Here is a 24,189-nt window from a genome sequence, read left to right on the forward strand (position 1 = left end):
TCCCCGGCATCCCGTGGCTGCCCCGTGCCGGCTCTGCCCACCCCGCTGGGTAACGGGACCCTGGCCTGGAGGATGCTCAGCAAAAGCAAGCTCGCAGGGGGAGGATAAACCCCGCAGGGGCAGCCAGCGGCCCTGGGCGAGCTCGTGGTGGGGACCATCGTCTTGTATGCGTGGCAAGAGGAGACGGGCCCATAAATAAATAAAAGGAGACTAAATCGATGGCAATTCAGAAATGACCGAGTTACTCGGCAGCTCCGTTAAATCAAACTAACGAGGAATGTAACAAAAAAAGGGATACAGGCAATTAGGACGTAATGAGGACCCTATTAACTCAGTGGCTGGAGAGGCAGAGCAGGCAAGCAGGAGGCGGCCAGGCCAGCGGTGGGGGGCAAGCGGGGACGGAGACCCAGAAAAGCGGCTGGGTGCTGGGAGAAAACTGCCCCGAGGATGGACACGGGGGTCTGCAACCCCCGGCTGCACCACCTGCGTGGTTTGCTGCAGCTCATCGGGGCTCTCCACATCTTCAAAATGCCACAAACCGAGCCCAGCTAAAAGCCCTCGGGGGGTCTGGGACCCCCACCTTCCCGCAGCACCCTCCTCCAGCACATGCACTGATGCTGGCACCACTGCTTAACCTTTTTTATCTTCTTAATTAATGAAATCTTCTTAATAATGAAAAAAAGAGGTCGGGGGGTCAGGGGAAAGTGGCTGGGGTGGGCAGAGCTGCACGTTTCGGGGCAGCCCTGCTCACCTCCAGCAGCTCGGGCTCTCAGCGCCTGCATTATTCATGGCCCCCGGGCGCTGCAGCGGGCAGGGGGATTTGCCACGCGATGCTGCTACTGTCTTCGCAGAAAAATCCATTTAGTCAAAACGCTCCTTTAAAGCAAGAAATCAAAGCGAGGAGGCAGCAGCGATGGGGAGGAGGCAGCTGCTCTCCCTCCTCCGGCAGGACGGCGCAGCATCGCTCCTGACTCGGGCCAGGGTCTGACTCTGGGAGGAGGCAGGAGGTGAGGAACGGGGACCCCTTTCCTCCTCCAGCTTTGGGAAAGGGCCAAACTGGAGCAGGAATAGTGGGGAAGCCTCCAGAACGGGGACAGCATCCCACAGCGAGCTGCTGGGGACAGGTGCCCGATTTAAGGATGCTCAGATGAGATCCCGTGCACGCCGTCGCTGACGGATGGCAGCGCAGGGTGCTTGCAGCGAGAAACAGCCGTGAAAGCCCAACTTGAGTCCATTTCCAAACCTCCCGTGGGCCAAGGCAGCAACCAGGCACCAGAGCTGCAGCCCCAGGGTCCGGGAGCACCCAGAGCTGCTTTTGGCTCCTGGCCCGGGCCCCCACAGCGGTGGCAGCCTGGTCACACCATGACAGAGCCAGCAGCTTCACGGGGAGGCTGCTGGGAAGAGCAGAGGATGAAATATTCAGCAGCCCGCATCCAGGGAAGTGGAGACCGACAGGGTGGGGATGTAATTACGGGAGGTGGCCAAGCGTGCCCAGCGCTGCCACTTGCAGCCCTTTCTCTGCCGCCTGCCATAACAAACCCACCCCATTAATAAGCAGCGGCCGCCCCGTCCCACACGGACGGGTCTCGGCACAGATGCTCGTCAGGGCAGGAGGGAACCTGTCCCGTGCACCGGGATGTGCAGCAAGAGCGGCTCTGCAAAGGGAAGGGTTGGCCACGGGGCTCGTCCCCCAGCAAACAACCCCCCCTCCTGCCAGGAGGGCCAGGACAGCGGGGACGTGTCCGCACCCGTGTCCCACCTCAGCCCTGCGGGCAAAACCACGAGGGTCTGCACCCAGTGCCACCCAACAGCCCCGTGCACCCACCGCGGCCATGCAAAGCTTGTCTGTGAGCGTCTCACCCCGCTCCGGGCAGAGAACCCGCCGCCTGCCCCATCCTCGAGCGCGTGGCCATATCCGTCCCGCCGGCATCCCCCCAGCCCGGCGGGATCTCAGCCTCCCCCCACATCCCTGCGGCTCTGCGGGGGCCTCGGGGACTCTCCTCATTAAGGTGGGGTTAATGCGTGTTGTCAAACACAGGTCAGGGTTTAATCTGCGCCATTACGGGCGCGGTGGGAGCGCAGCTGCTCCGGGAAGCGTGACGCTGAAGTGCCCTCTTGATTGCAGGTAGATAATAAGCTTTTGCTGTCGCTAACGTACGCCATCAATCAGGGAGCGCTCTGCCGGGGCTCCCCACCGAGCCGGCGGCTGCCGATCCCCGGGTGCGCACGGGCCTGGCGCCTCGGAGAAGGGGCGCCCGGCTCAGCCGTGCTGGGAACAGCGACGCGCGTGTCCCCGCCGCTGCAATGTGCTCTCGGGGCGGCCCTGGGCACCCTGAGAAGGGGATCGGTCTCTGCACAGCCCAGCGGCACCTGCGCAGCTCCCCTGCGTGCTCCTGGGCTCCCCTTCCTAACCCCGGCCATTTAAATGAGATTCCCACGCCCAGAGTCTTAATTGGTGAGCGGCTGGCTGCTCCGCTGCCCCGGGATTCATTATTCATGTCACTTCAAAGCCTCCAGGAACCGACTCATTAGAGGAGAAGTCATCAGGGACACGCTCTGTGCCCTCGCAGAGGCAAAGCTCCCGTGCCATCACCAGACCCGCACGCTTCGGTCTAACCACGGAGCACGGGATGCACTGCGCAGGGCAAGGGCTTGCACCGTCCGTCCATCTGTCTGCCCACCCACCCGTCCGTCCGTCCATCCATCCTCAACACTGCAGCAACAAGTGGCTTTGCAATTTGGGGAAGGCTCCCTACATCCCCTGAGGACCGCACCGGAGCCGGGCTGGGGAGAGCGGCGTGACGGGGAACCAGCCCGGGCCACGGCACACGCCCGGGGAGAACAGCAGCACCACGAGCCGCCCCGGTCCCACCACACACGGCTCTAATCCCTCCTTTGTTGTGGCACAGCCCTAATGAGAGCAATACCCGGGTTATCCGGCGCGAAGGCTGCAATATCCCGCGAGTCCCGGTCCCGCTGCTGGCAAAGCGCCTCCGCTACCAGCTCGGGTGTGCTGGGGACACCGACCTGCCTCGTCACCCGGAACCAGCCCCAACGCATCCCCTGGTGCAGCCGGGTCTCGGCTCACAGACTCCTGCACTTCACTGCAAGGTGGGCACCTCGCCCCTTCCCTCCTGGCAATACAAAGCGGGGAGCGACGGCAGGGCCCTCAGCCCCGGGGTTTTGCAGCCTGGTCCCATTCGGGGCTGGCGGGTCCCTCCTTGCGTGCCCTGGGCTCTGCGTCACGCGTCCCCATCGCCAGAGGCTCCTGGCACTTGCCACCTGCCTCGTCCTTGGAACCGGCTCAAATGCTGCTCTTCAGTGTTTTGAAATCTCATCAGACATTATGAATCCGAGCAATTTGCGCTTGCTTTTCAACTGCCTGCATTGCCAAGCTAAATCAGTAATTAATGAATTTGCAATGGGGAAAAAAAGGGGGGGAAAAAAGCAAGTCTTCAGCTCAAACCTAGGGCCTTGCGTGGGATGTCAGGGACCCGGAAATTCAAGTTTCTCACTCAGGTAATATCCCCACAGACTGTGTCCATGGGAAGGATCTTCTGCTAAAGACCTAATCAGGGACTCGGGCGAGTCCCCCCCAGCTCCTGCAGCCCTTCTGCGGGCGAGCTGCCCTTGGGCTGCGTCTCCTTCCCCCTCACGCTGCTCCAGCCCTGAGCCAGGAAGGGGCAGGAGACTCAGGGATTTTTGGGGAGGTTTACAGCAAGATTTTCCAGTCTTTCCCCCATCTACTCTCGGCAAAGGGAGCATCACTCTGCAGTCAGGGGCTTGAGTTTATTCTCTGCAGCAGAGACCCAGATCCATCACATGACTCCAGGAGCTGGGGCTTGAAGTGCCAGACGAGTCCCGAAAGCACAGACAACTTTTCCCTTCATTTATCACCATAATTTAGCTATCCCTCCTAACCCATGCCCACACCATGAAAAACACGTTCTCCACCGACCCCCCAGGGCAGCATCTCCCACCTCACCCCGTCTCAGACCAGACCTCGCCGGGAGCTCCCCGGAGCCACCAGCATCTCCCGGGTCACCAGCCCACGGGCACCCCCCAACACACACCGAAAATATTAAATATTGCCTCAGGTGCCCCCAAAGCCCAGGTTTGGGCTCCAGGCCAGAGCCCGGCACCAGCCTGGACCACAACTAATAGCTCCTCCGTGTCCAGCCCCGCTCGCCTCCCTCCCCGCTTCCACCGCACAAAGGCAGCGCTGCAAGACGTGAAACAAGGAGCGGCGTTAGGAGCCGAGCGCAGCATTATTTACAGGCAGGTTTCAGCCAGCAAACGGAGCGAGACCCGGGGCTGGCGGGAGCATTTTCCCAGCCCAGCAGCCCCAGTCCAGCTCTGGCTCTCCCCAGTCCCAGCCCGCAGGACACTCTGCATCCACCAGCAAACAGCTCGAGGGCAGGGAAGGCTTTTAGGTGGGGAAACTGAGGCACACTTCCCTTCGGGCTGCATTGGGGTACACGGTTTGGACAGGAGCAAAAAGAAAAGAAGCATAGAGGAAGCAAATAGGAAAATAACCCAGGAAATGTGGTTTCTGCCTCCAAGGAGCCTGTAAGAGTTTCAGGACCCAAAGTGGCGATGGCAGCAGAGCCTCGGTGACCAGACCCATCCCCTCCAGCTGCCCCATCCAGCACGAAGAGGTGCCGCATCCAGCAAGAGCTGGCACTGATTTTTGTCCAGGGGGGTGGGATGACAGAGACCAGCACAGAAACTCAGGGTATGGGTTTAACCATGATTTTGGCCCCTGGGTGCCAGGGACCCTTCCTGAGCCACGTTGTGAAGGACCTGCTCGGGGATGCTCCCTTCGAGCCCTGCAGGGAAAAGAGCTGCCACCACCCCCGGTGTTATTGGCCAGAAAACACCTGCAGGACCAGATTCACCCAAAATCCAGCCTTCCCGCAGAGCGGACACCCTTCGGGCTTTCGGCATCGTGCCATGAAAAAGTGCCCGGTTCTGTGCCGGCTGCTGAATGGGAGGATTTGGCCGGGGAGCCGAGACGCTGGCAGCAAGTAGCAGCCCTCCGGTGAGCCGCAGCCATCGAGTGCTGACTGCACGAGAACAGCCGTCCTCGGGGACGAGAGGGAGCCGGATTGCCAGCCCTGCTCTGCCCTCCCGCTCCTCACACCTCGCTGTCGCGGGGCTGAAGGTCACTCGCTGTAACTCCTGCACGCTGTGCTGGGGGGGGGGGAACTCCCTGCAAACAGCACCGGGAGGTACCGGAGGCTGGTACCCACCAGCACCATCCTCCCGTCCATCCCGGCTGTCCCATGCAGGGCGCGGGACGGGACGATCCCCAGGGCCAGCAAATAACCAGGATTAGTGACCTCCAGGGCTGCACATACAACTCTGCTGCAAAGTCGTATTCGATGCTTACTTATGCCTTAAGACTTGGGAGCGGGTTTTTTTGGGGTGACATCCTGATGCATGAACCAAAAGTAATGAACCCAGCTAAAACCAGAGAGACACAGCCATGAATGTCACATGGGGATGAACAAATGCATCACAAATATGTATCAGCCTCTTAACTAAAAATATAGAAAACTCAGCGAAGGATAAAACAATCGAGGGGGGAAATGACAGTGTAAAATTGATCCAGACACATGACTAAGGAGTCTTGCATTTGGCTGGAAAGATTACCCTCTTTACAAAACCGAGCGCTGCACATTGCGACGCATGGCATAACATGCCATGCTCACCAGCTAAATTACATAAACATAAATCTAATACTTCATCTCCAAGAGCTCGGCGACAGCGGAGATGTCAATGCACGCAGAGCCAAAGGATTGTGCGCGGATCTGTCCATCCACCGAAAGGATGCCGCGGGTCGGGGGGAGATGCTGTACAAGAGGAGATGGGGACACTGGGGACACCCCGCTGCTGGCCCTGCCGTGCACCTCGGTGCTGAGGTGTAAATACGGCTGACACCCACTGCCTTTGCAGGATGCTTTGGGGGAGCACTTAAACCACTTAGAAATGGCCAAAGAAAATTCATCCTTTGCAGACTTAACATCGCTGCAATGCTAGCGCCCAAAAAACCATCACTCTAGTGATTAAGGACTGTCCGGCCGTCAGTGCAACCACCAGCAATTGCCAGGGGCCAGCAGCGTAATTGCCAGAGTAATTGCAATATATAAAACATAATTTCTCTCCCAGGTGAGTCTGTCTCGGTAGCCCACAGCCAGCCCCTGCTCCAAGAACAGCTTGTCCCCAGGGCGAGTTCCTTCTCCCCCCACCGGCGGAGGGGGTCGGTTTGCGCCTTGAGCAGAAATGCTTTCCACTGCGACAGCGAAGGCTTTAACATGAGGCTTTGCTAAAAATTGAAACTGAAGGTCAAGTTGATAATGCATCAGAAAGCAAACAGCTTGAATGCTAACTGCTAACTACAGCAATGAGCATTATTGCCTGACGGAAATAAAAACCGACTCTGAAGGCTCAGGCTTGGCATGAAAAATGAAGCGGAGCGCTGTTCGGGAGGAGAGCGGGGAGATGCTCGCCCTGATCCCAGGGCTGGGGGGATCCCCCGCAGGGGCAGGGGCTGGCCCTTTCCCCAGCGTAAATACCCCAGGACGGGTAAACTCCGCCGCCTGACAAACTGCTGGCAATCCCGGCGCAGAGGCCGGATCCCGAGTCGACCAACAGCCCTTGCACATCGCTCCGGCAGGCTGGAGGCTCCCTGAAGCCGCAATAAACCACAGGACCCCTTACACTGCTGGAGAGGTGCAAATGAGAGCCAGGCGTATACAAACAGGCTAGAAAAGAAGGGGACGGATCCTTCACCCGTTCCCAGCAGCTCTGCGCTGGTGTAAAGCCTTTTGGTGTCAGCGGAGCTGTCCCTGTTCATGGGGAAAGGCGGCAAGGCGAAGCAGGCACAGCCCGGCTCTTCCTCCAGCCTTGCAGCTGCCACCACAGGGGACAAGGCTGGGAGGTTTTCAAATTAAAAAATAAAGAAGAAAAAAAAAAAAAAAAGAGAAAAAGCACATTCTTGGTCCAAGCGCTCTGCGCTCAGGGCTGCGGAGCTGCCCTCGTGGCGACGGAGCGAGGCCGGCCCCCGGCACCCCCTCCCAGGGGAGATGCTTCAGGGAGCAGCTCGGAGCCCACCCAGGCACCAAGCGAGAGCCGCTTCCCCGGGGCCCCGCGCTCCGGCTGGTGTACGACGGCTCTTATAAATAAACATATTCCTGCAGCGCGAGCAGGGAAGCAGCGTTACTGCTGATAACGCACGGGCTGCACTTACGCCGCTGTTATACCGCAATTACAGTGGAATTATGCTTTTTGATAACTAAATTATCACTAATGCACATAATCGTCGGGTTACGTGGTACACAAATTACAGGACTGCCTCAGCCCTGGATTAATACGCGTGCATTTCGACTCCATGTACACTCGTTTACTCTGCAATTACGCCGTCATATCATTAACCATCTGGTTATATGAATTCGCAGTAACCACAGGTATCTCAAAGAAGAAGTGCTCGTGCTGCAGTGGGACCACCAGTCACGACAACCGCTCCTTACTGGTGCTTAATGGAGGAGGAGCGTGGGTCGAATCGTGCCCGTGCATCAACCCGCTCCTCCCAGCCACGTGCAGCCGGCGCCCGGGCCCCGGGGAGCAGCGGCCACGGACGGGGCGGCAGAGCATCCTCCGGCCACGGCTGCTGCAGGGTAAGAGCGCAACAGGGCCAGGCACGGGCTAACGGAGCTGCTTAACCCAGCGTTACGGTCACCTCCCCACGTCACCCAGCGGTCCCATCGGCCCTGCCCCAGCACCCCGTGGGGCAGGACCTGCCGACCCGAGGCAGGCAAGGAAACTCCCTTTTTGGGTGCAAAAATGCTTAAGATAATGCAAAATTCCCCCTCACCCCCCCAAAAGGCTGCTGTGCCTTATTCCTCCCGTAGTCAGACAGAACCTCGTTATCCCCGCTAGCCAGACGAGGCTGCTGTTCCCATTTAAAACCCCGGCAGAGTTGGCGGCGCGGCTGTTAACAGAGCCATAGACGCAGCCCTGAGCTCGCAGCCCTTCCTCCCGTGGGACACCCCATCCCGCTCCCCCCGAGCTGTCGGGCCCCTCACATACCCAACGGCACCTTCCCACCCGCCGCCCCACGTGTCCCCTCGCAGCCACGAGCCCAGCTCAGCGCGGGCACCCCGGCACCGCGCGCTCCCGCATCCCCGTCGCGGGGCACGCAGGCAGCACGTCCCGCGCCCAGCCACGCAACGAGCATCGCACCTGCCTACTCCGAAGCATCCCCACACGCTCCTCCTTGCATAAACCGCAGCCCCGTGAAAATATTCTGCTTTTCAAGTTAAAATCCTGAAGAGCAGATTCCAGGTTGAATCCCCAGATGGGTTTCTCTGCATATTAAAAGCACAGCCGGTTCCCAGTGCCAGGGCGCGCGCGAGAGACAGAATTAACGCTGTTCCTATTTATAGGGCTTTGATTAGGAGCTCGTCACCTAGAAGTTTTTATTCCCTTTATCCATTTATAAGGCCATAACACAGTTTGACTAGCTCCAGACAGGCTGGTGTCCCACCGATTTTGCCAGAATTTAATGTGCCATTCAGATACAGTTAAGCCAGCAATAGGCAGCAGCCCGCGCGCTGCAGGGGGTTAACTGCCTCGGAAAACACTCTTTAGCTCCCGTCTCGCCCCTCGCACGTGATGCTGCGGAGGCGAAGCAATGCCGGAGCGAGGAGGGACCCTGGTCTGTGCCGGTCCCTCCGCGGGGTCTCAGGGCGGCTTCGGGTACCCACGACAGCAACACCCGGGGGTCCCCACCGTCCCAGCTGGTCCTGGCATCGATGCTCGGCCACCAGTGGGTACCCACGAGCTCCTCCACCGCTCCTGAGGCTGCTAATCCCCCTTAAGCATCCCAGCACTCCCATCAGCAAAACGCTTTCTGGCTCCAGACAAATCCTCCCAAAGAGTTTTGCTGAGCACGGACTTTCTGCCTGTCCAAAGCCTATAGACAAGTTAAAGCATCTGCCCTCGGGGATAATTCCACTAAAATTGGGCGAAGCATTTGTTGGTGCCAACTTCATTTTCTGTTAAAACCTGGGAGCATTTGTAAAAGCCTTTTCTTCTGGAACGCGCCCAGCTCTGTGGCTCGGCCGCCGAGGGAGGGGGTTAGACCGGCTCGGCAGCCACTGGCTCAGCGGATCTGAGGTCTCCCGGTGAGCAGGGAACGGGATCTCGAGATGCTCTCTGAAAGGAGCTGGCAGCAATAAAGCAGCCTGCCCTGTGGAGCAGCTTGGGATTGCTGGTCCTGATCCTTGCTGGAGAGCTTGGATCCTTGCTGGACACCACGTCCTTGCAATCAGCAGGGCAGCCCCAAAACCCGCATCGCCCAGGGACCGTCCCCCAAACCATGCCATCCACCCCTGCTCACGCACCGCAACCACATCCCAGCTCAGGCCAAGCCGCCCAACCATCCCCACCCCTCCCTCCCCATCCATTGCCTTTTCTCCTCCAGCCCCAGCTGCTCCGAAACCCACGTCGAGCCCCCATCCCGGGGGAAACCCACTCACCGTCCTCCCTGGACTTCTGGATGAAGGCCTCCACGCCGCTTTCGCCATAGCTGCCCTCAGAGGCCAAGGTGGAGACGTAGTTCCACTTGAGGGCTTTGACGATGTCCACCATGGCTTGAGCCTGGTAGGTGTCGGACGGGACGACGCGGGAGAAGAAGTCATAGCGGCTGTTGTCGCTCAGGTCCGGCGCAGTGGAGGCATAGCTGATCTGGGGGATCTGGGGTGGAGCGGGGAGAGACAAAGCATCAGGAGAAAGAGGTGATCTCCACCCCACTGCAATGCCCTCACCTTGCCCATCCTCCCAAAGCCCCGCGCTGGAAGAGGGGGAGGTGGAAATCAAGGAAGGCTACGGGTCAGGTGGGGGCACGTGCCACCAGACAGACGTGGGATGCTCCACAGCACCCTGGACCAGCAAACTCACAGAGGGCAGACCAGAAATTGGAAGGTGATCAGCTTTACTGGGTCTTGGTGGCAACCCAAAGGCTTTGATCTCGTAACTTCCATCCATAACTGGGCACAAGAGACACAAAACCACCCCACACGCGTCTCCTCTGCGCCCTCCTGATGCTGCCTGGGCGAAGGGGACCAGCACCATCCAGGGGAAGCAGGTACCAACCCTTGGCCACACAGGCTGGCCCGGCCCCTGGAGATGTCGGGGCTCGGGGACCACCTGAAGCTCAGGGACACCCAGCAGGACCCAGAAGGGTTTCCCAACCATCAGACGTGCCCAGAATGGGAGAGGCCGAAGAGCAAAGCATGCTCCTGCCCCGACAGACCTCCCTTTGGAGAGGTCTGCTAAGGTCTCCCCTTGGCTTCCCGCCCCAGGAAGGACAGAGCCGATCCCACCCCACCAGGTCCTGTCCACCCAAGCCATAAATAACCACTTTAAATGAACCAGAGCTGCTGCACCTCGCACAGTACATTAGAATGATTTAGCACCGGAGGATCATGCGATGCTTAACACTTATACAGCACTTCACATCTCCAAAACACACCACAGATGTTAATTTATCTCAAAGATGGAAAAGGCTTATTAAATTACCAAGCCCAGGTTCTCCCCACTAGCGTGAAGCTCCCTAGCAAAGACATACCGAACACCCCGGCAGCCCCATCCATCACCCCCCGTCCCGCACGCAGCCAGGGACACGCACCTCTCCCGGGTGCAGCCCGACGCCCCCCCGCACATCGCAAGGGCTGGCAGAGCCCTGCCCGGTGCCTGGGCGAGGTTTTAATTGCAGCGGCGATATAATTGCAGGGGCTGGAGCTCCAGCTGCCACGGGACATCCTTGCTGTGCCTACAGCGCTGCGGAGACGGCGACAGCCCTACCCGGCACCGGCACAGCCGGGGGAAGGGTCCGGCCACCCGCGGCCATCTCACCTTCCCGCAGACGCCGTTTACGGACAGGACAGAGCACAGGGAGGAGGAACAGCCCAGGGCATCGCCGATGCCCAACCACCCCCTGCCTCGGGGGCAAACAGGCGCAGAGCAGCAATCCCCAGCTCTTAGAGGACTTTTCCCCTCTCCTGCTCCCTCTGATCCAGTTTAGGAACAATTCAGTAGTCGCAGCTTGCAGGAGCACGAACACTGCCAGAGCCGCGGGGGACGGCAATGGATCCCGGTGATTCCCCAGCTCAGCAGCACCCGAGTCGTGCGGGGTGCCCAGATCAGCTCCGGCTGCCTTTGGCCTCACCCATCACCACTCCCCGTGGAGCGATCAGCCAATTCCCAGCAGCTGAGACACCTGGGTGGGCTTGGAGGGGATGGGGGGAGGTTTGGGGTCTGTGGGAATCCTAGTTTGTGTTGTAAGAGCAAGGCACCTTGCTGGGAGCCTGGCTGGGCAGTGGCATCCCAAGGACGGGGAGACTCGCACAGCAGTCACCCCACAGACCCTCCCGACCCACTCCATCCCCCTCCGCTCCTGCTCCCAGGCTGCATCTCGCAGTTTCTCCTTTGTTTCTCCATTATTTTCCCCTCTTCCACTCCCCTCTCTCTCTATTAAATGCAATACCGGTGTTATAAACCCACGACTCCACCTGAATGCTAAAAGGCCCCTGGAAAGGAGCAGCCACCCTTCTACCTACCTGCAAAATATAAGATGAAAAAAAGGGAGAGATGGAGAAGGAGCGGGAGAGGGAGAGGAAGGAACCTTTATCAAGGCACAAATAGGATTACACTCTGTGACAATCTGCTTTGTGCTCCTTTCCGAGGGGCTGTGATCTGCTCATTGGGTATCTGTGACCGGGAGCCGGTGCATGAGACTCGATTAAAATTCTGCTCAGCAGGCAAGGCGCTCGTCTGGCAATCACTCATCCTGGGGAGGGAACGGGGGGGCTGCTCCGCGCCTGCTCCCCTTGCCTGCGCCCTGCCTTGCCTCCAGCGGTGCTGGCCAAAGGATGGACACGGGGGCTTGGGGCGGGGGCGATGCCTGCAGCGTGCCCGTGCGACGAGGGCAAGCAGGCATGGAAGGCAGCAGTGCCCACGTCAAAGGAGATTTGGGGGCAGGGATGCAATCCTGCCTTTCCAGGGGATCCTCTCCCAATTATTTTTTTCTCTGTGGTTTAGTTTGAATAGACCCTTGGCTCCTCAGCAGGGCACTGGTGATGGAGACTTCCCAGCTATTCCCATCCAAGCTCGGATGGCCGGGGCACACCGGGATTTAACCCCCCGGGCTGCCCACCCTGCCCAAACCCCTGCTGCAAAACGAAGCCTAGAAAATACCTGTTGATCTACAGGCCACCAGCTGGAAGCTGCATTTTAATAAACAAATGGAAAGAGCTTTTCTCTTTCGCTCCTCTGCCTTGGATGGAAGTGAAAATAAAACACCAGTTCCCAAATGACCGTTTCATAGACTACTTCTGCCTTTTTCCCCCTCTGCCTTTTTGATCTCCTGGTCTACAATAGCCCAACTCCCAGCACCAGCTATTTTCTCAGATAAAAGACAAAAGTCCTTTTAGGTCCATAAAAGCAAAATGCAGGCAGGGAATTCAAGGTTCTTAGAAAGAAGGACGATGTGGTGGGGAGGGGGAGCTGGAAACTTATCTCAGCTATGTATTTGGGCTCCGGCGGTACCTGGGTGGCTCATCGCCAGCCTGGGATAAATACCGTGGTGCTGGTGGGGAAATCAGCAGGACCAGCTCTGCTGCACCCCAAGGCTCCCTTGTCCCATCAAGAGTGGGGAGTGACCCCAGGGCAGGGGGTAAAACCTCCTTCCTCCCTTTTTTTGAACCAAAACCCAGAGCCAGCATCATCCAGAAGCACCCCAACCTGGAGAAATGTCCCTCAGGGTAAGGAGCCGGGGCGGGGGGTGTCATCCTGCTCCCCCCAACCCCTGGGTCAATGGACCAGTGTGATCAACCTCAAAGGCACCACAAACACACCTGGATTTCACACCCATTTCATTACCACCGGCTTACAAGCTGGTGCAGCATTTTCTCCACCGGTGGTGGACAGAGTCCCCTCCAGATTGGGGAGAATTAGGCAAAGGCAGCGATTTCAGAGCAGCCGCAGGCGAGGTTTGCGGGGCTGCGACGCTCCAACTTAAACCATTAATCTGAACATCAGCCTGAGCAGCCACAAGGAAAGGAGCCGAAAAAACAAACGGGCCATTGCACAGCCAGAGCCGCGCACGCCGGTCAGGAGCATCCCCACGAGAAGGGGCTGCCGCACCCACCCCGCTGCTCCTGGCACCAGCCCCCCCACGCCGGAGATGGGGTCGGGAGCGGCTAATTCCCTAACCATAATTATTAATTTCATGCATATCTTATGCAAACCTCTGGTTCACCGACAAGATGGAATTGATTTAATTAGAATTTCCATCATCGAGCCATTTGGACGGCAGCTTTTAATTAGGGAGAGCGTAAAGCACCGCAGGGGCTGGAGGAGCGAGGGGCTGAGTGGGGCCGGTCAGCCCTCGTCATCAGAGCAGAGCGAGCTGCAGCCCCCATCCCACTGCCCCTTCCCCAGGGCCACAGGATCAGGCCCAGCACCAAGACAGGATCCAGCCCTCGGCATCTCCTCAGAGAGCGATAGAGATCCCGCACCCCCGCAGACCCTGGGCTGCTTACCAGGTCTCCGTGCCTCAGTTTCCCCAGCTGAAAACGAGGGGAACTGCTCCTACTGCACAGAGCAGGCAAATCACTCGGGCATCACGCGGCACCGACATGACGTGGAGCCGGTAAGAAATTCCTCCATTTCCCAGCTCCGGTGCCACCAAAAGGCAGCCGCTCCGGGGTGACACACGACAGCCAGGCTCGAGGGGACACAGCTCGGGGCAGGCAGCAATGGAGTCCCTGACCTGCCCGCTCCTGTGCCACGGCCTGTTAAAGTCAGCGTGTAAATCAGGCAGCTCCGACGCCGGGGCTGACACTGGCCGGGCACGGATTGCCTGGTCCCCTCAATAAATCCGGCTCCTGTCAAGTCGGAAAGCGCCGGGAAGCGCGGCACTGCGGGAGGATCTGCCGGCCAGCCCCGGCACGGGCTCATGCTGAAAGGAGACGGCTCATTCAGGGGTGCTGGGGGCAGATGTAAAACCAGCGAGGAAAACCAACACTTTTTCCTAACTGCCCGTGGATCCTGTTCCCGTGCTGGGAGACAGCTCCAGCAGGAAACCCCAGTGATGCCAGAGGAGGGTTGCATCCCTTTTGCCAATAAACCAGCTCCCAGCCCAGAGCAAAGCGCGGGGTGCAGAGCGCCGTGGATGCTGCCCGTCAGCGTGCTCCTTGCCGGACCTGCCATCCCCTCTGCCTTCGGCCTCCCGCTCCTCCTCACCCAGGGACCGAGGGTGGAGCCGCCGTGGCCGGGGGCTGCGGGACCGGGGCAGCCCGGGGGAGCCAGGCAGCTGCAATTTGTTTTAATAAACCCAGTGGGGAACAAGGAAAGGAAGCGGCAGGAGCGGGTGATTAATCAGAGCGTCCCCCGGCCGATTTCCACCTTCCCGGCTTCATGAAGGTTATTCACCCGCTAAGTGGGGAAGCGTGGTGCCGAACACAGCTTCCATCCCACCCCACCACCCCCAAAGCCTCGGGCCATCCCCCGTGGTGGGGAACAGCCACAAGCCTGGGGGGCTCAGCACCGGGGGCCTGATCCAGCTCCACACCTCTCCAGCCACAACAGCCCGGCTCCAGGCAGCAAAACCTCGCGTGCCTGCAGGTGCGGAGCATCCCCAGCTCCCGCCACGCACGCAATGGGCAGCATCCTCCATTAGGTGAATTATTCATGCTGTACAACACCCCTGTGCTAAAAAGAGCTGCTGCGCTCACTGCCACGAAGAAAACAACCACCTCAAAGTGTCCAGCACGTGTCGAGTCCATCCTCTCACCAGGGATGCTCCTCACCCCGGCTGAGCACTCAAGCTCTTTCTGGATGGGGTTGAAAAATGCACCCCAGACCCTGACACAGCTTTTCGGGGATCACATTTGCAGAGGATGGACCTGGTTCCTTTCACACCACGATTGCTGTGGTGGTTTGGGAGAAATGGGGTAGAGCTGGGGCTGAAAAGCCAGCAGAAAGGGGTGGGAAGGAGCTGGAGCGTGCCAGAAAGCTCTCGCAGTGACGCCAGAGAGATGCTATCGCAAGGAGCCGAGACCGGGGATCTGGGGGAAGGTTTTTCTGCAGGCTGAGCTGCGAGGAGTGATGAAACCGGCTTGGACAGAGGATGCCGCATCTGCAAGTTGTTCCACTGATGTACAGCTTTAATTAGGCAGTGGCATCTAACGAAGGACACGTTATTTATTTATGTGGCGCGGGAGCGACAAAACCCCTGGCAGGGAGGGGCAAGGCTCACCGCCGGTGGGGGAGGGCTGGCGGGCTGTGCAGGAGGGCGGCGGGGATGGAGCAGGGAGGGGAGCGTGGGGTGGGACGAGGGACCACGGAGGGGGACGGCGGCATCCCGGGGCAGGAACGCGGGGTGGGGAGTGGAGAAGGGGGGAGCTCTGAGCTCCGGGGCGTAAACTGGGGGGGGGGAGGGCTGCTGTGACCCCCTCCCAGCGAGGGCTCCGCAGCACCGCTGCAAGCGCCCAGCAGGATGCAGCCCTGCTGCGACCCACCTACCGCTGCTGGAGCGGGGCGAGGGCGGCTGGGCAAAGGGAGGGGACGGCTCCAGCCTGCAACCCCTCGGGTGCGAGCGCACAGCCAGGCGCTGGGGCGGGCGGGGGGAAGCTGTTTGCTCCTCACCTTGTTGGACTTTCTAATTGCTTTTGTGCCTGCGCCGCTCGCTGGATGTGCTACAACCCTCCCGGAGAACCACTTCAGGGGTCTAAGAACCAAAGTACTTAGAGGACACTTGAAATACCCCCACGGTCCCCCCCACCAGCTGCCCACAGGGAGACTGCGCCGAGCCCCATCCAGGGCAGGCATCCCCATCCCCGGCGCTTCCCCAGCATCGGGAGCGGATCCCCCCGTTCTGGCTCCCCGTTACACCAGCATCCCCTTGCTGGGGGAGCGCCGAGGGCTCCTGGCGCGGGACGCGGGCAGCGGTGCCGCAAGGCCAAGGCAGGAGGCAGAGCTCCGGCTCCGGCACGAGTGTCATTCCCGAGGGAACGGGCAAAGGCAACCGCCTGCGCAGCGGCGCCTGGGAAGGCAAACGCTTTGCTGAACCTCAGAGCGAAGTCACCGGCGCTTAAAGGTCAGCGGCGGCGTGAAATGGAAGTTGCCTTATTTTCATTTTAAGCATGTCCCTGCCATAAACCCACTATTTGAATAACAAAGAGTGGCAGCAGCTCTCAGGTCATGGCAGGGGGGAAGAGCCACCCCCACAAGCCCCCCGAGCCCTCGCCGCTGCAGGAACGTGAGACCCAACGTCCCGTGGGAACCACATCCCGGTGCCAGGGACCGCCGGGGAGCGCACCCACTCCGCACCCACCCGCATGCACACCCCCTCACCCACACACAGGCATTCCTGGCTCTCGAGGAAGGGTTGAGCTCGTCGTGCATCCTCCCCTCCCAGGCGTTTGGAGGTCTCCATCCTCTGCCCAGCCACAGATTTGCACCTCCTCACCCGCACCTTGGGCTGAGATCACCTCTGGATTTTAAAGTTGCATGGGTGCCCTCCCCGAGCCACTGCGGCACCCATGCCCAGGTGCAGGGCTGGGGTGCAGGTGGTGCACGGTGACACCCTCCCTGCACAGGTCAAGGCTGCCTTGCCCAAGGATCAAAACTGGAGGAGAAAGGGTAAAAAAAAACCCCAAACCCAGCCTAGAAAGGATGTAGGTACCCCCACTGCCCTGCCTGTCACTCTCCTGCCTGCTTTCCCAGTGCCTGCCTGCCTCCCTCCTCCTCTCCGAAGCAAGCATTCAATCTTTTTTGTCTCGGCAAATAGCTTTTAAGTTCCTCCCGCTCCCTCTAATTTATATTATTTTAATTATTGAATAGCCCTCTCACTCGTCGCCTGGAACATTAACACACTTTAAAAAAAGGGACCCAGAAAAATCAAACTCCATCAGCAATCTGTTTTTTCCGTCTTCACTAACAGCTTCCAGCCCTCCCAGGAGGGCACCCGGCACTCTCAGCATGCCGGGCCGGCAGAGAAAGAGGTTGTGGGGGGAGAGAAAAAGGAAAACGGCATCAGCCCTGCAGAACCGAGGGGTTTCGGGGTGCTGGAAGGGGAGACGGAGCTGGGACCCCACTCCGGGGGCAACACAGGGCTCCCACGCCACGGGGCGCGCAGTGTATTTACATTTCTCCCTGCTGTTTGCTGCGGAGGGGGCTCTTGTTCAAACACTCTCTCTAGCCCAGGGACGTTGATGCGGATAAATAAATGCACAGCGAGGAGGAAAGTAATTATAAACTCCTCGGCTTTCCTGCGGCTGGCACTGACAGCGGGAGAGACAACCAGCCCTCGTTCCGCTGCAGCCCTGAGCGCCCCGTTCCCCCCGCACGCCCAGGGCCGGCAGCACGGGACAAGTGTCCCCAGCCCGGCTGATGTCCCCTGGGCTGGAGCACAGAGCGGGCACGGCCGTCCTTGCACCCCGTCGCGACAGCCGCCTCCATCCCAGCAGCGACCGCAGCAACCCTGCGGCTCCCCCGCCGTTTGGCTCAGGTGTGACCTTGCGTTTTGGGGCTATAACCCACACCCCTCAGGGAGCCACCCCCATAAGGGGGTCAGGGTGGGCTGCACTGAAATGCCCCCGACGACCAGCCGCTTGCAGGCAGGCAAGGCGAGAGCATTAGTCTGTAGGTGACAGCCACAGGCAGGGAGGTGCCCAGGGCGTCTTCTACGATGGCAAAGTGTATCTTACACCCAGGGTGCTGAGCAGGATGGCCAGGGTCCCCCCGGGCTCACCCCCCAGGTGACACCGCTTCTGCTAAGCCCTCTCGAGTAACAGCTGGGGAGGGGGGCGAGGGCTGCACCCCAGAAACCCCTGGGGAGCCCCCAGGGAGGCTGCAGCCTCTCCAGCCTCAGGGGTTCTCAAATCCACCACGAGCAACCTGGTCTGACCCCAGAGATGGCCCCGGGGGGCACGGGCTGAGCCCCCCACGGTCCCTTCCAGCCCGAGTCATCCCACCCCACACCCATCCTCAGCACAACTCCCCGTCCACCCCCCGCAAGGCGACCTCTCTCCCGCAGCCCCGCTGACGCCAGGAGCGTCAGCATCCCCCCTCGGCACGAAGCCGGGGGAGAAGAGGTAAAAATCCTCCTGCTAAAAGTGTCGTCACCAGCGGGGGATAGAGGAAGGGATCCCCGGGGACCCGGGGGAGGCAGGAGAAGGGTTTTAAAGACACCGGCTCCTGCCAACCCCCAGCCGTGGAGGAAGAGGCACACGTGGAGAAACACTGCAAAAACACCCACGGTGATTTCGCAGGGTGGGTATTTTTACCTTCGCCAAGCCTTACCTTGAAGAGCCGCAGGATGTTGGCCACCATGATGGAGACGGAGCTGCCCGAGGCACCGATGACACCGACCACCCGCTCCGGCTTGGTGATGATGGGGGGGCCGCCGTTGACGCAGCGTACCTCGGTGCTGTCCTTCTCGATGAGGGCTTGCACAAAGGTCAGCGACTGCTCCAGGGCGTGCGTGTCCCGCGAGCACGTGTCCAGGATGCGGGCGCCCAGGGTGATGTTGGGGAGCAGGTCGGGGTCGTTGTTGATGCGGTCCAGGGCGAAGAGCATGGCCTCCAGGCGATGGATGCCCTTCTCCTTCTTCAGCTCCCCACAGGCTTTGCCCTCCGCGCCCCGGCCGTGCACAGGGAAGAGCCCCCCGAGCGTGATGTCCCCGTCGATGCGGATGGAGTTCATGTGCGGGTAGCCCTGGCCCTTGGGCTTGGCGGCACCCCCGGGCGCCCACCCCCAGCTCCAGGCACTCAGGAGGAGGCAGAAGGAGAGACGCTCCATGCAAAAACAACCCGCGCTCATCGCCAAAGCCGTGCTGGAGCTGAGCTCGCGGCCCAAAACCCGGCGGCAGTCAGGGAGCGAGGCTGGCACGGGCGGGCAGCATGGCTCCCGGCGGGCTCCCGCTCACGGCACCGTCAGCGGCTCTCGTCGGTGATGCCGGCGCCCCGGGAGCAGCAGGTGGCTGGGCTGCAGGAGAGCACTGGGGTCTGCATGGCTACACTGGGCAGAGGAGGCGGCGGCGGCGATGCGAGCCCGAGCAAAGCTTCTGGTCCTTCCTCCAGAGTCCTTGAGAGAAGGGGAACAGGAGAGAGAGAGAAAATTAAGCAGGAGCATGAAGAGGACATCAGCTACTCTGAGCTTTCATCAGCGAGCCCAGCAGAAACGAACACTGGGGGTTATTGCAAAAGAAAGATTTGGGATTCACTTGGTTTTTGATTCACGCCAGCAGCTTTGGCTCAGCCCCAACGGCATCAGGTGCAGGGGCCCCCGGCTCGCTCTGCCCCAAGGAGCGCGACCAGGTCGGTGGCCAGCTTGGGGCTGGAGGTTGGCCCAAGGACCCGTCCCATCCCGTCCCCTCCTCAGGGAGCTGCCAGGGTGGGACAGGCCCCAAGACAGCGCTCAGAGGGGGGCAAACCCCGCATGCCCCCACAGCCCTGGTCCCCACCCACTCCAGAGCATCCCTCCTGCCCGGGGCAGGCCAGGCACGGGAACCAGGCAGCCACCTTACAGCCAAGCTCGATTTAGACCCTGAGCTGATCTGGGGAGAAACCTGCTCTTTAAACAGCCCCTCTGCGGCCAGTCCCCTCCTCTCCTGAGCATCCCCTGCTGCGCCCACCTGCCCCTTCCTTGTCCCCGTCGACGGCCCAGCCAGACACCAGCTCCTGCCCCCAGCAAAGCGGGCTGAGGCTGAAGATCTTCCCAAGCCTCCTCCCAGGTCTGCCAGGCAGTGGGGGCAGAGCCACGAGCCATCCCCCATCCCCTGCCCCACCGAGCTCACGCAAGGAGGTACGAAGGACCTGGGGGCTGTTTCCCAACAGGTTTTTCAATCGTGCTGCAAACCGAGCGGGCTCCGAGCTGATCCGTGTCTTACGCGGGACACGACATGGCCAGGCACTGCCTAAACCCGGCGTTACGGATCTGAATCGCTACCCTAAGCATTACTGCTCCTGCTGCTCTTCCTTCGGGCCACTGACTTCTGAACCTGCAGCTGCTTCCTTGCAAGCATCCATTATCAGCAGCTTCCAGCAGCAAACATCAGCAGCACCCAGGGCTCGCCTGAGCTGCGGGGGGAGTTTGGCTTTCTGGCTGCCCCAGGCAAGCAACCCAAGGGTCCGCTCAAATTAAAAGTGGCAAGGATGATGGTCGGCTGTGTGCCGAGAGCATCGGGCTGCAAAAGCCATCAGGCCACGGGGGAGGAAGGAGGGAACAAATGGTCCCTTGGGAAACTGGAGGCAAAACCGGTGGTGAAGGCGCTGGGAGGGGTGCCTGGGCGATGCCCGCAGGCTGTGCCCACGAACACACACTGCATCCTGATCCACATCCCAACACCCCTCCGAGGGCCACGGGGCATCGGCATCGCCGACGGTTCTCTCCTGAGAAGCCGCAATCGCAAGAGCAGCCCTGCGGTGCAGGGGGAGGCACCCTTGGGTTCCGATTAACCCTCGGTCAGGGGCATGGGGGGGATTTGGTCCTTTCACCAGATGGAAAACCCCACCTGCTCTCACTAAGTGCTGTCCTGCCCCAGCTCGCCGGTTCCCGCACTGCATCTCGCAGGCACCAGCTCCTCCAGAGCCAGCAGAGAGGGCTCTGCCCGGCCCCTCCGTCCCAGCCGCTCCATCCCAGCCCCGTACCCTCTCAGGAGCCTCCTGCTCACAGCCGGGGGCAGCCCGGGGGGGTCTGACCTCCCGCCATCCTCCTGCACCCCCCGCACCTTCACTTCACCTTTTTTACTTTCAGCACAGAACCCCTCGAGTGGGCGCAGGGTGCTGCCACAGTCTTGGCTCAGAGATCGCTGCAGGACAGCCCTTTGCTCCCCTCCCCGTGCCCCAGAGCTGCCCCTGCCTGAGCAGCGCGGAGCCCTGCCTCAGTTTCCCCTCTGGGGGAAGGCTCTCCCCTGCAGCCTGTCCCTGCTGTCTCCAAGCAGCCGCTGATGGATGCTGCGAGGGCAGCGCATGATTAATGCAAGGCACAAAAAAGCAGAGGAGAGCCGAGCAGGCAAATGCATTCCCCAAGCAGGATGGGCTGCAAAAGCAAGACCGAAGAAACAGCTTAAATTAATCTCAGCTCAAGCGCAGAACCCAGCATCCGAGCCTGTGCCTGCCGGGCCAGATCCTCAGCTGGCCCCGAGGGGTGCTGCCCACCAGAGCCGGCCATGCCGAGCCCCCTTACACCGCAGAGGAGGTTCCCAGCTCCGCGGCCGCCCCAGCCCAGCCAGGAGGGCCCTTGCCTCAACTCACCTCCATAAATTATGCACGTCCCTGCCCATCGGAGCCACTTGAAGACCCATCTCCAAAGCGTTTCTGACAGCCGGGGCTTTTAAACAACCAGAATTACCCAGTGCCGAGCTCTTTGCTTCAGAAGGCAGAGCTTGGGAGTGCTGCAGCACCACACCTGCCCGCCCCGCTGCCGGGAGAGCCCCCGCGAGCGCGGCCCCGCTCGGATGGGGATCAAGGACGGGGATCAGCCCTCCGCATGGTCCCGTCTCCTTTGCGAGAGCCATCCCGTGCATCGGCAGCTGGAGCGGAGCAGGGGAAAGCGGCTCCTGCTCCAGCCTGGAAGCGGGTCGGGCTCTGCCCGGGGCGAGGAGGCAGACGATGGGGAGCCCCAGAGATGTTCAAACATGCCGCTTCCCCCGCGCAGCCCCACGCCGGCTGAAATTGGGTCATTTCTTGCATCCTGCCCCAGGACCTGCAATATTTCTGCCCATCAGAGAAGATGCGATGGGTCACCACGTGGACCCACTCCGAGGAAAATCCTCCGAGCCCATGGCAGCTCCCGTGGAGCTGGCAGTGCCCCCAGAGTCCACAGCCTCTCCCTTTCTTCTTTTAAGCTTTTTCCTCTCTGTTCTCTCCCCTTTGTGCCTCCTTTGATCATATAATCTGAACGAACTGAAGGTAAAAATATCACGGCAGGCAAGAAGAAAGCACAAATAATGGGGAGAGGAGGGGGGAGCTGGTTTGAATCCCTCGCTGAATCATTAGGGGAGATGCAGCCTGAATTACCCGATGAGCCTGTGCTGCAAACGGCCCGAGTGCTCGTCGGGAAGGGGCAGGAAACGAGCGTCCCCTTCCCCCTGTCACCCTCCACCTGCCTCAAGCGTCCCCACGGCCGCACACAAGCCGCAGCTCCCTGCACAACCCAAATGTTGGTCCCACCGGTGCCGGGGAGGCACCCAGCCCTGGGGTGCTGCCCAGAGGGGTGGCAGCGCCTGGGGCTGGGTGAGCAGGCAGGAGCCCCGGCCTTAAAGCTCAAGGGCAAGGAGGAGAGAAACCCATCCTCCCTCCAAGGTGCGGGGCCAGCCGCTGCATCCCCAGGGAACCCGGCTCCTGCACCTCCCCAAAAGAGCCCTTTTCCCATGAGGCCAGTCCTGCACATCTGGAGGGAGATGCACATCTGGAGGGAGGCAGCTGCTCACAGCAGGTGCTCGTGGAGCGGGGAACAGCCCTACCCGTGTGCTACGGGCAGCGAGGGGATGGAGCCGCCCTCCTCCTCCGTCTGCACAGCTCTGCAGGGGCAGTACCACCCCGGGGAACGAATATTTGCAGATTTGCAACAAGTCACGTGCAGGTATGCACCCCAAGGGGGGTAATAAATGGGGGGGGATAAATACCCAGCGTGGCACTTAGCACAGCACCAAAGGAAGGAGCAACCTTCGTCCCACTTCCCACAAGCACATCGTCGGTGAGGAACAGGCCTTTCCATCGCCCTCATCCCGGCCGTGCCACAGCCGGATCCGCGATCTGGAAAGCGGTGCAAGGACTAATCAAACCGAGCGGATCTGCAGAGCCCGGGCACAAGTCCTTGCCTGGTCTGAGCCAGGCTGCGCTAACGAGGGTCAGGAACTGCAGGAGCTGGTGCTGGGGCTGCGGCTGCCCCGGGACAGGGAGAGCCAAGGGGGCCGGGGGCAGCGCTCGGCTGCCGGGCTGTGCCCCTGCCCCGCGGGTCCCCAGCACCCCAGGACACGGGGCCGGTCCCGCGCGGTGGCATCCTGCCCCCCTCTAGTGGTGGCCGTGCCAGCGAGCCACCGGCCAGCACTGGCACGGCCATCCGCGGGGACCCCGGGATGGGGCAGGGCGAGGGCTCAGCCGGGCAGGAGAAATCACACGCTGATTAAAAATTCCCCTGCGCCACGCAGAGCTCCTGCTGCAAAACCATCCCCAGCGCCCGGAGCAGGATCCGTGTCCCGGAGGCAGGGACCGACCAGCCGGGGCTTCACCTCCGCAGCTCCATCCTGCAGCTCCTTCCACGCATCCCTGCGAGCACCGCGCTGGCCGGGACTGCGTCAGCACCCACGGGGCGGCAGGGAGACACGATGCGGGTTCACCAGGACCCACAGAGCCCAGAGGTGCTCACGGGTGCTGGGGTGCATCCCCAGCTGCGTTGCCACCGGACGCACAGCCCCGGAGCTGGGCAGCCCGTCCTGCCGCGGGAGTTTGCACCTTTGGAGCCAAGGCGAACGCTCGCAGTCGCTCCCCGGGGCTGGTGCATCTCCAGGAGAGGCAGCTGGAGCTCCCTCTGCACACATCATCTGGGTTTGGTTTGCAGAATTTCCTTTCCCCAGCCTGGTGCTGCCACAGCCGTAAGAACAAACAGCCCAGAGGCCCCCAAATCAAAGGGCCGATCCCGAGACCGCTGTCCCTGAGACCGGAGGAGACCTGGCACAGCGCAGGAGGGCTCTTTGCTGGAGTCCCCCAGACCTGCCCCTCAACGCAGGGATTTTGCAGCAATGAAAAAGCACCTTTGGGGAGGGGGGAATAAACAAATAAAGAAGGAAATGGCCCATTTCTCTCCCTCAGCCTGGTCCCTGCAGGACTCCCAGTCAAAACCAAGTCATTTTACTGCTGTTAGCTCTGTGGAACCCATGCTGCTGCGGGCAGGCGAGTTCATGTCTCATGTGCCATCGACCCAAGCACCAGCTAAGCGCTAATCACCGTGGTTTCATCACCGCCAGCAGCGGGCAAAGCCGAGAGGCGAGTTATTCGGATCCCAGCCAGGGCTTGTCACAGGGTGGCTCGAGCATCCCACCTCTCTTTGAGCAGATCTCGCTCCCGTGGACCACAGAGCTCTGCCTACAGCGGGACCAGGCTCCTTCTGCCATGC

The 24,189-nt window shown here is 60.7% G+C and overlaps 1 protein-coding gene across 1 annotated transcript in view; it reads right to left on the reverse strand.

The window, feature by feature from the left end:
* Positions 1 to 24,189, reverse strand: part of GRM4 (glutamate metabotropic receptor 4) — a 50,853-nt gene that overhangs the window by 22,961 nt on the left and 3,703 nt on the right. The window contains exons 2-3 of the mRNA XM_075775870.1: positions 18,373 to 19,155; positions 9,543 to 9,759 (exon numbers count right to left, since the gene is read on the reverse strand). Coding sequence (XP_075631985.1) covers positions 9,543 to 9,759; positions 18,373 to 18,891 — 736 coding nt within the window. The 5' untranslated portion in view covers positions 18,892 to 19,155. The remainder of the gene's footprint in view (positions 1 to 9,542; positions 9,760 to 18,372; positions 19,156 to 24,189) is intronic.

This window comes from Balearica regulorum, chromosome 25, assembly GCF_011004875.1.
Source record: "Balearica regulorum gibbericeps isolate bBalReg1 chromosome 25, bBalReg1.pri, whole genome shotgun sequence".
Classification (NCBI taxonomy): Eukaryota; Metazoa; Chordata; class Aves; order Gruiformes; family Gruidae; genus Balearica; species Balearica regulorum.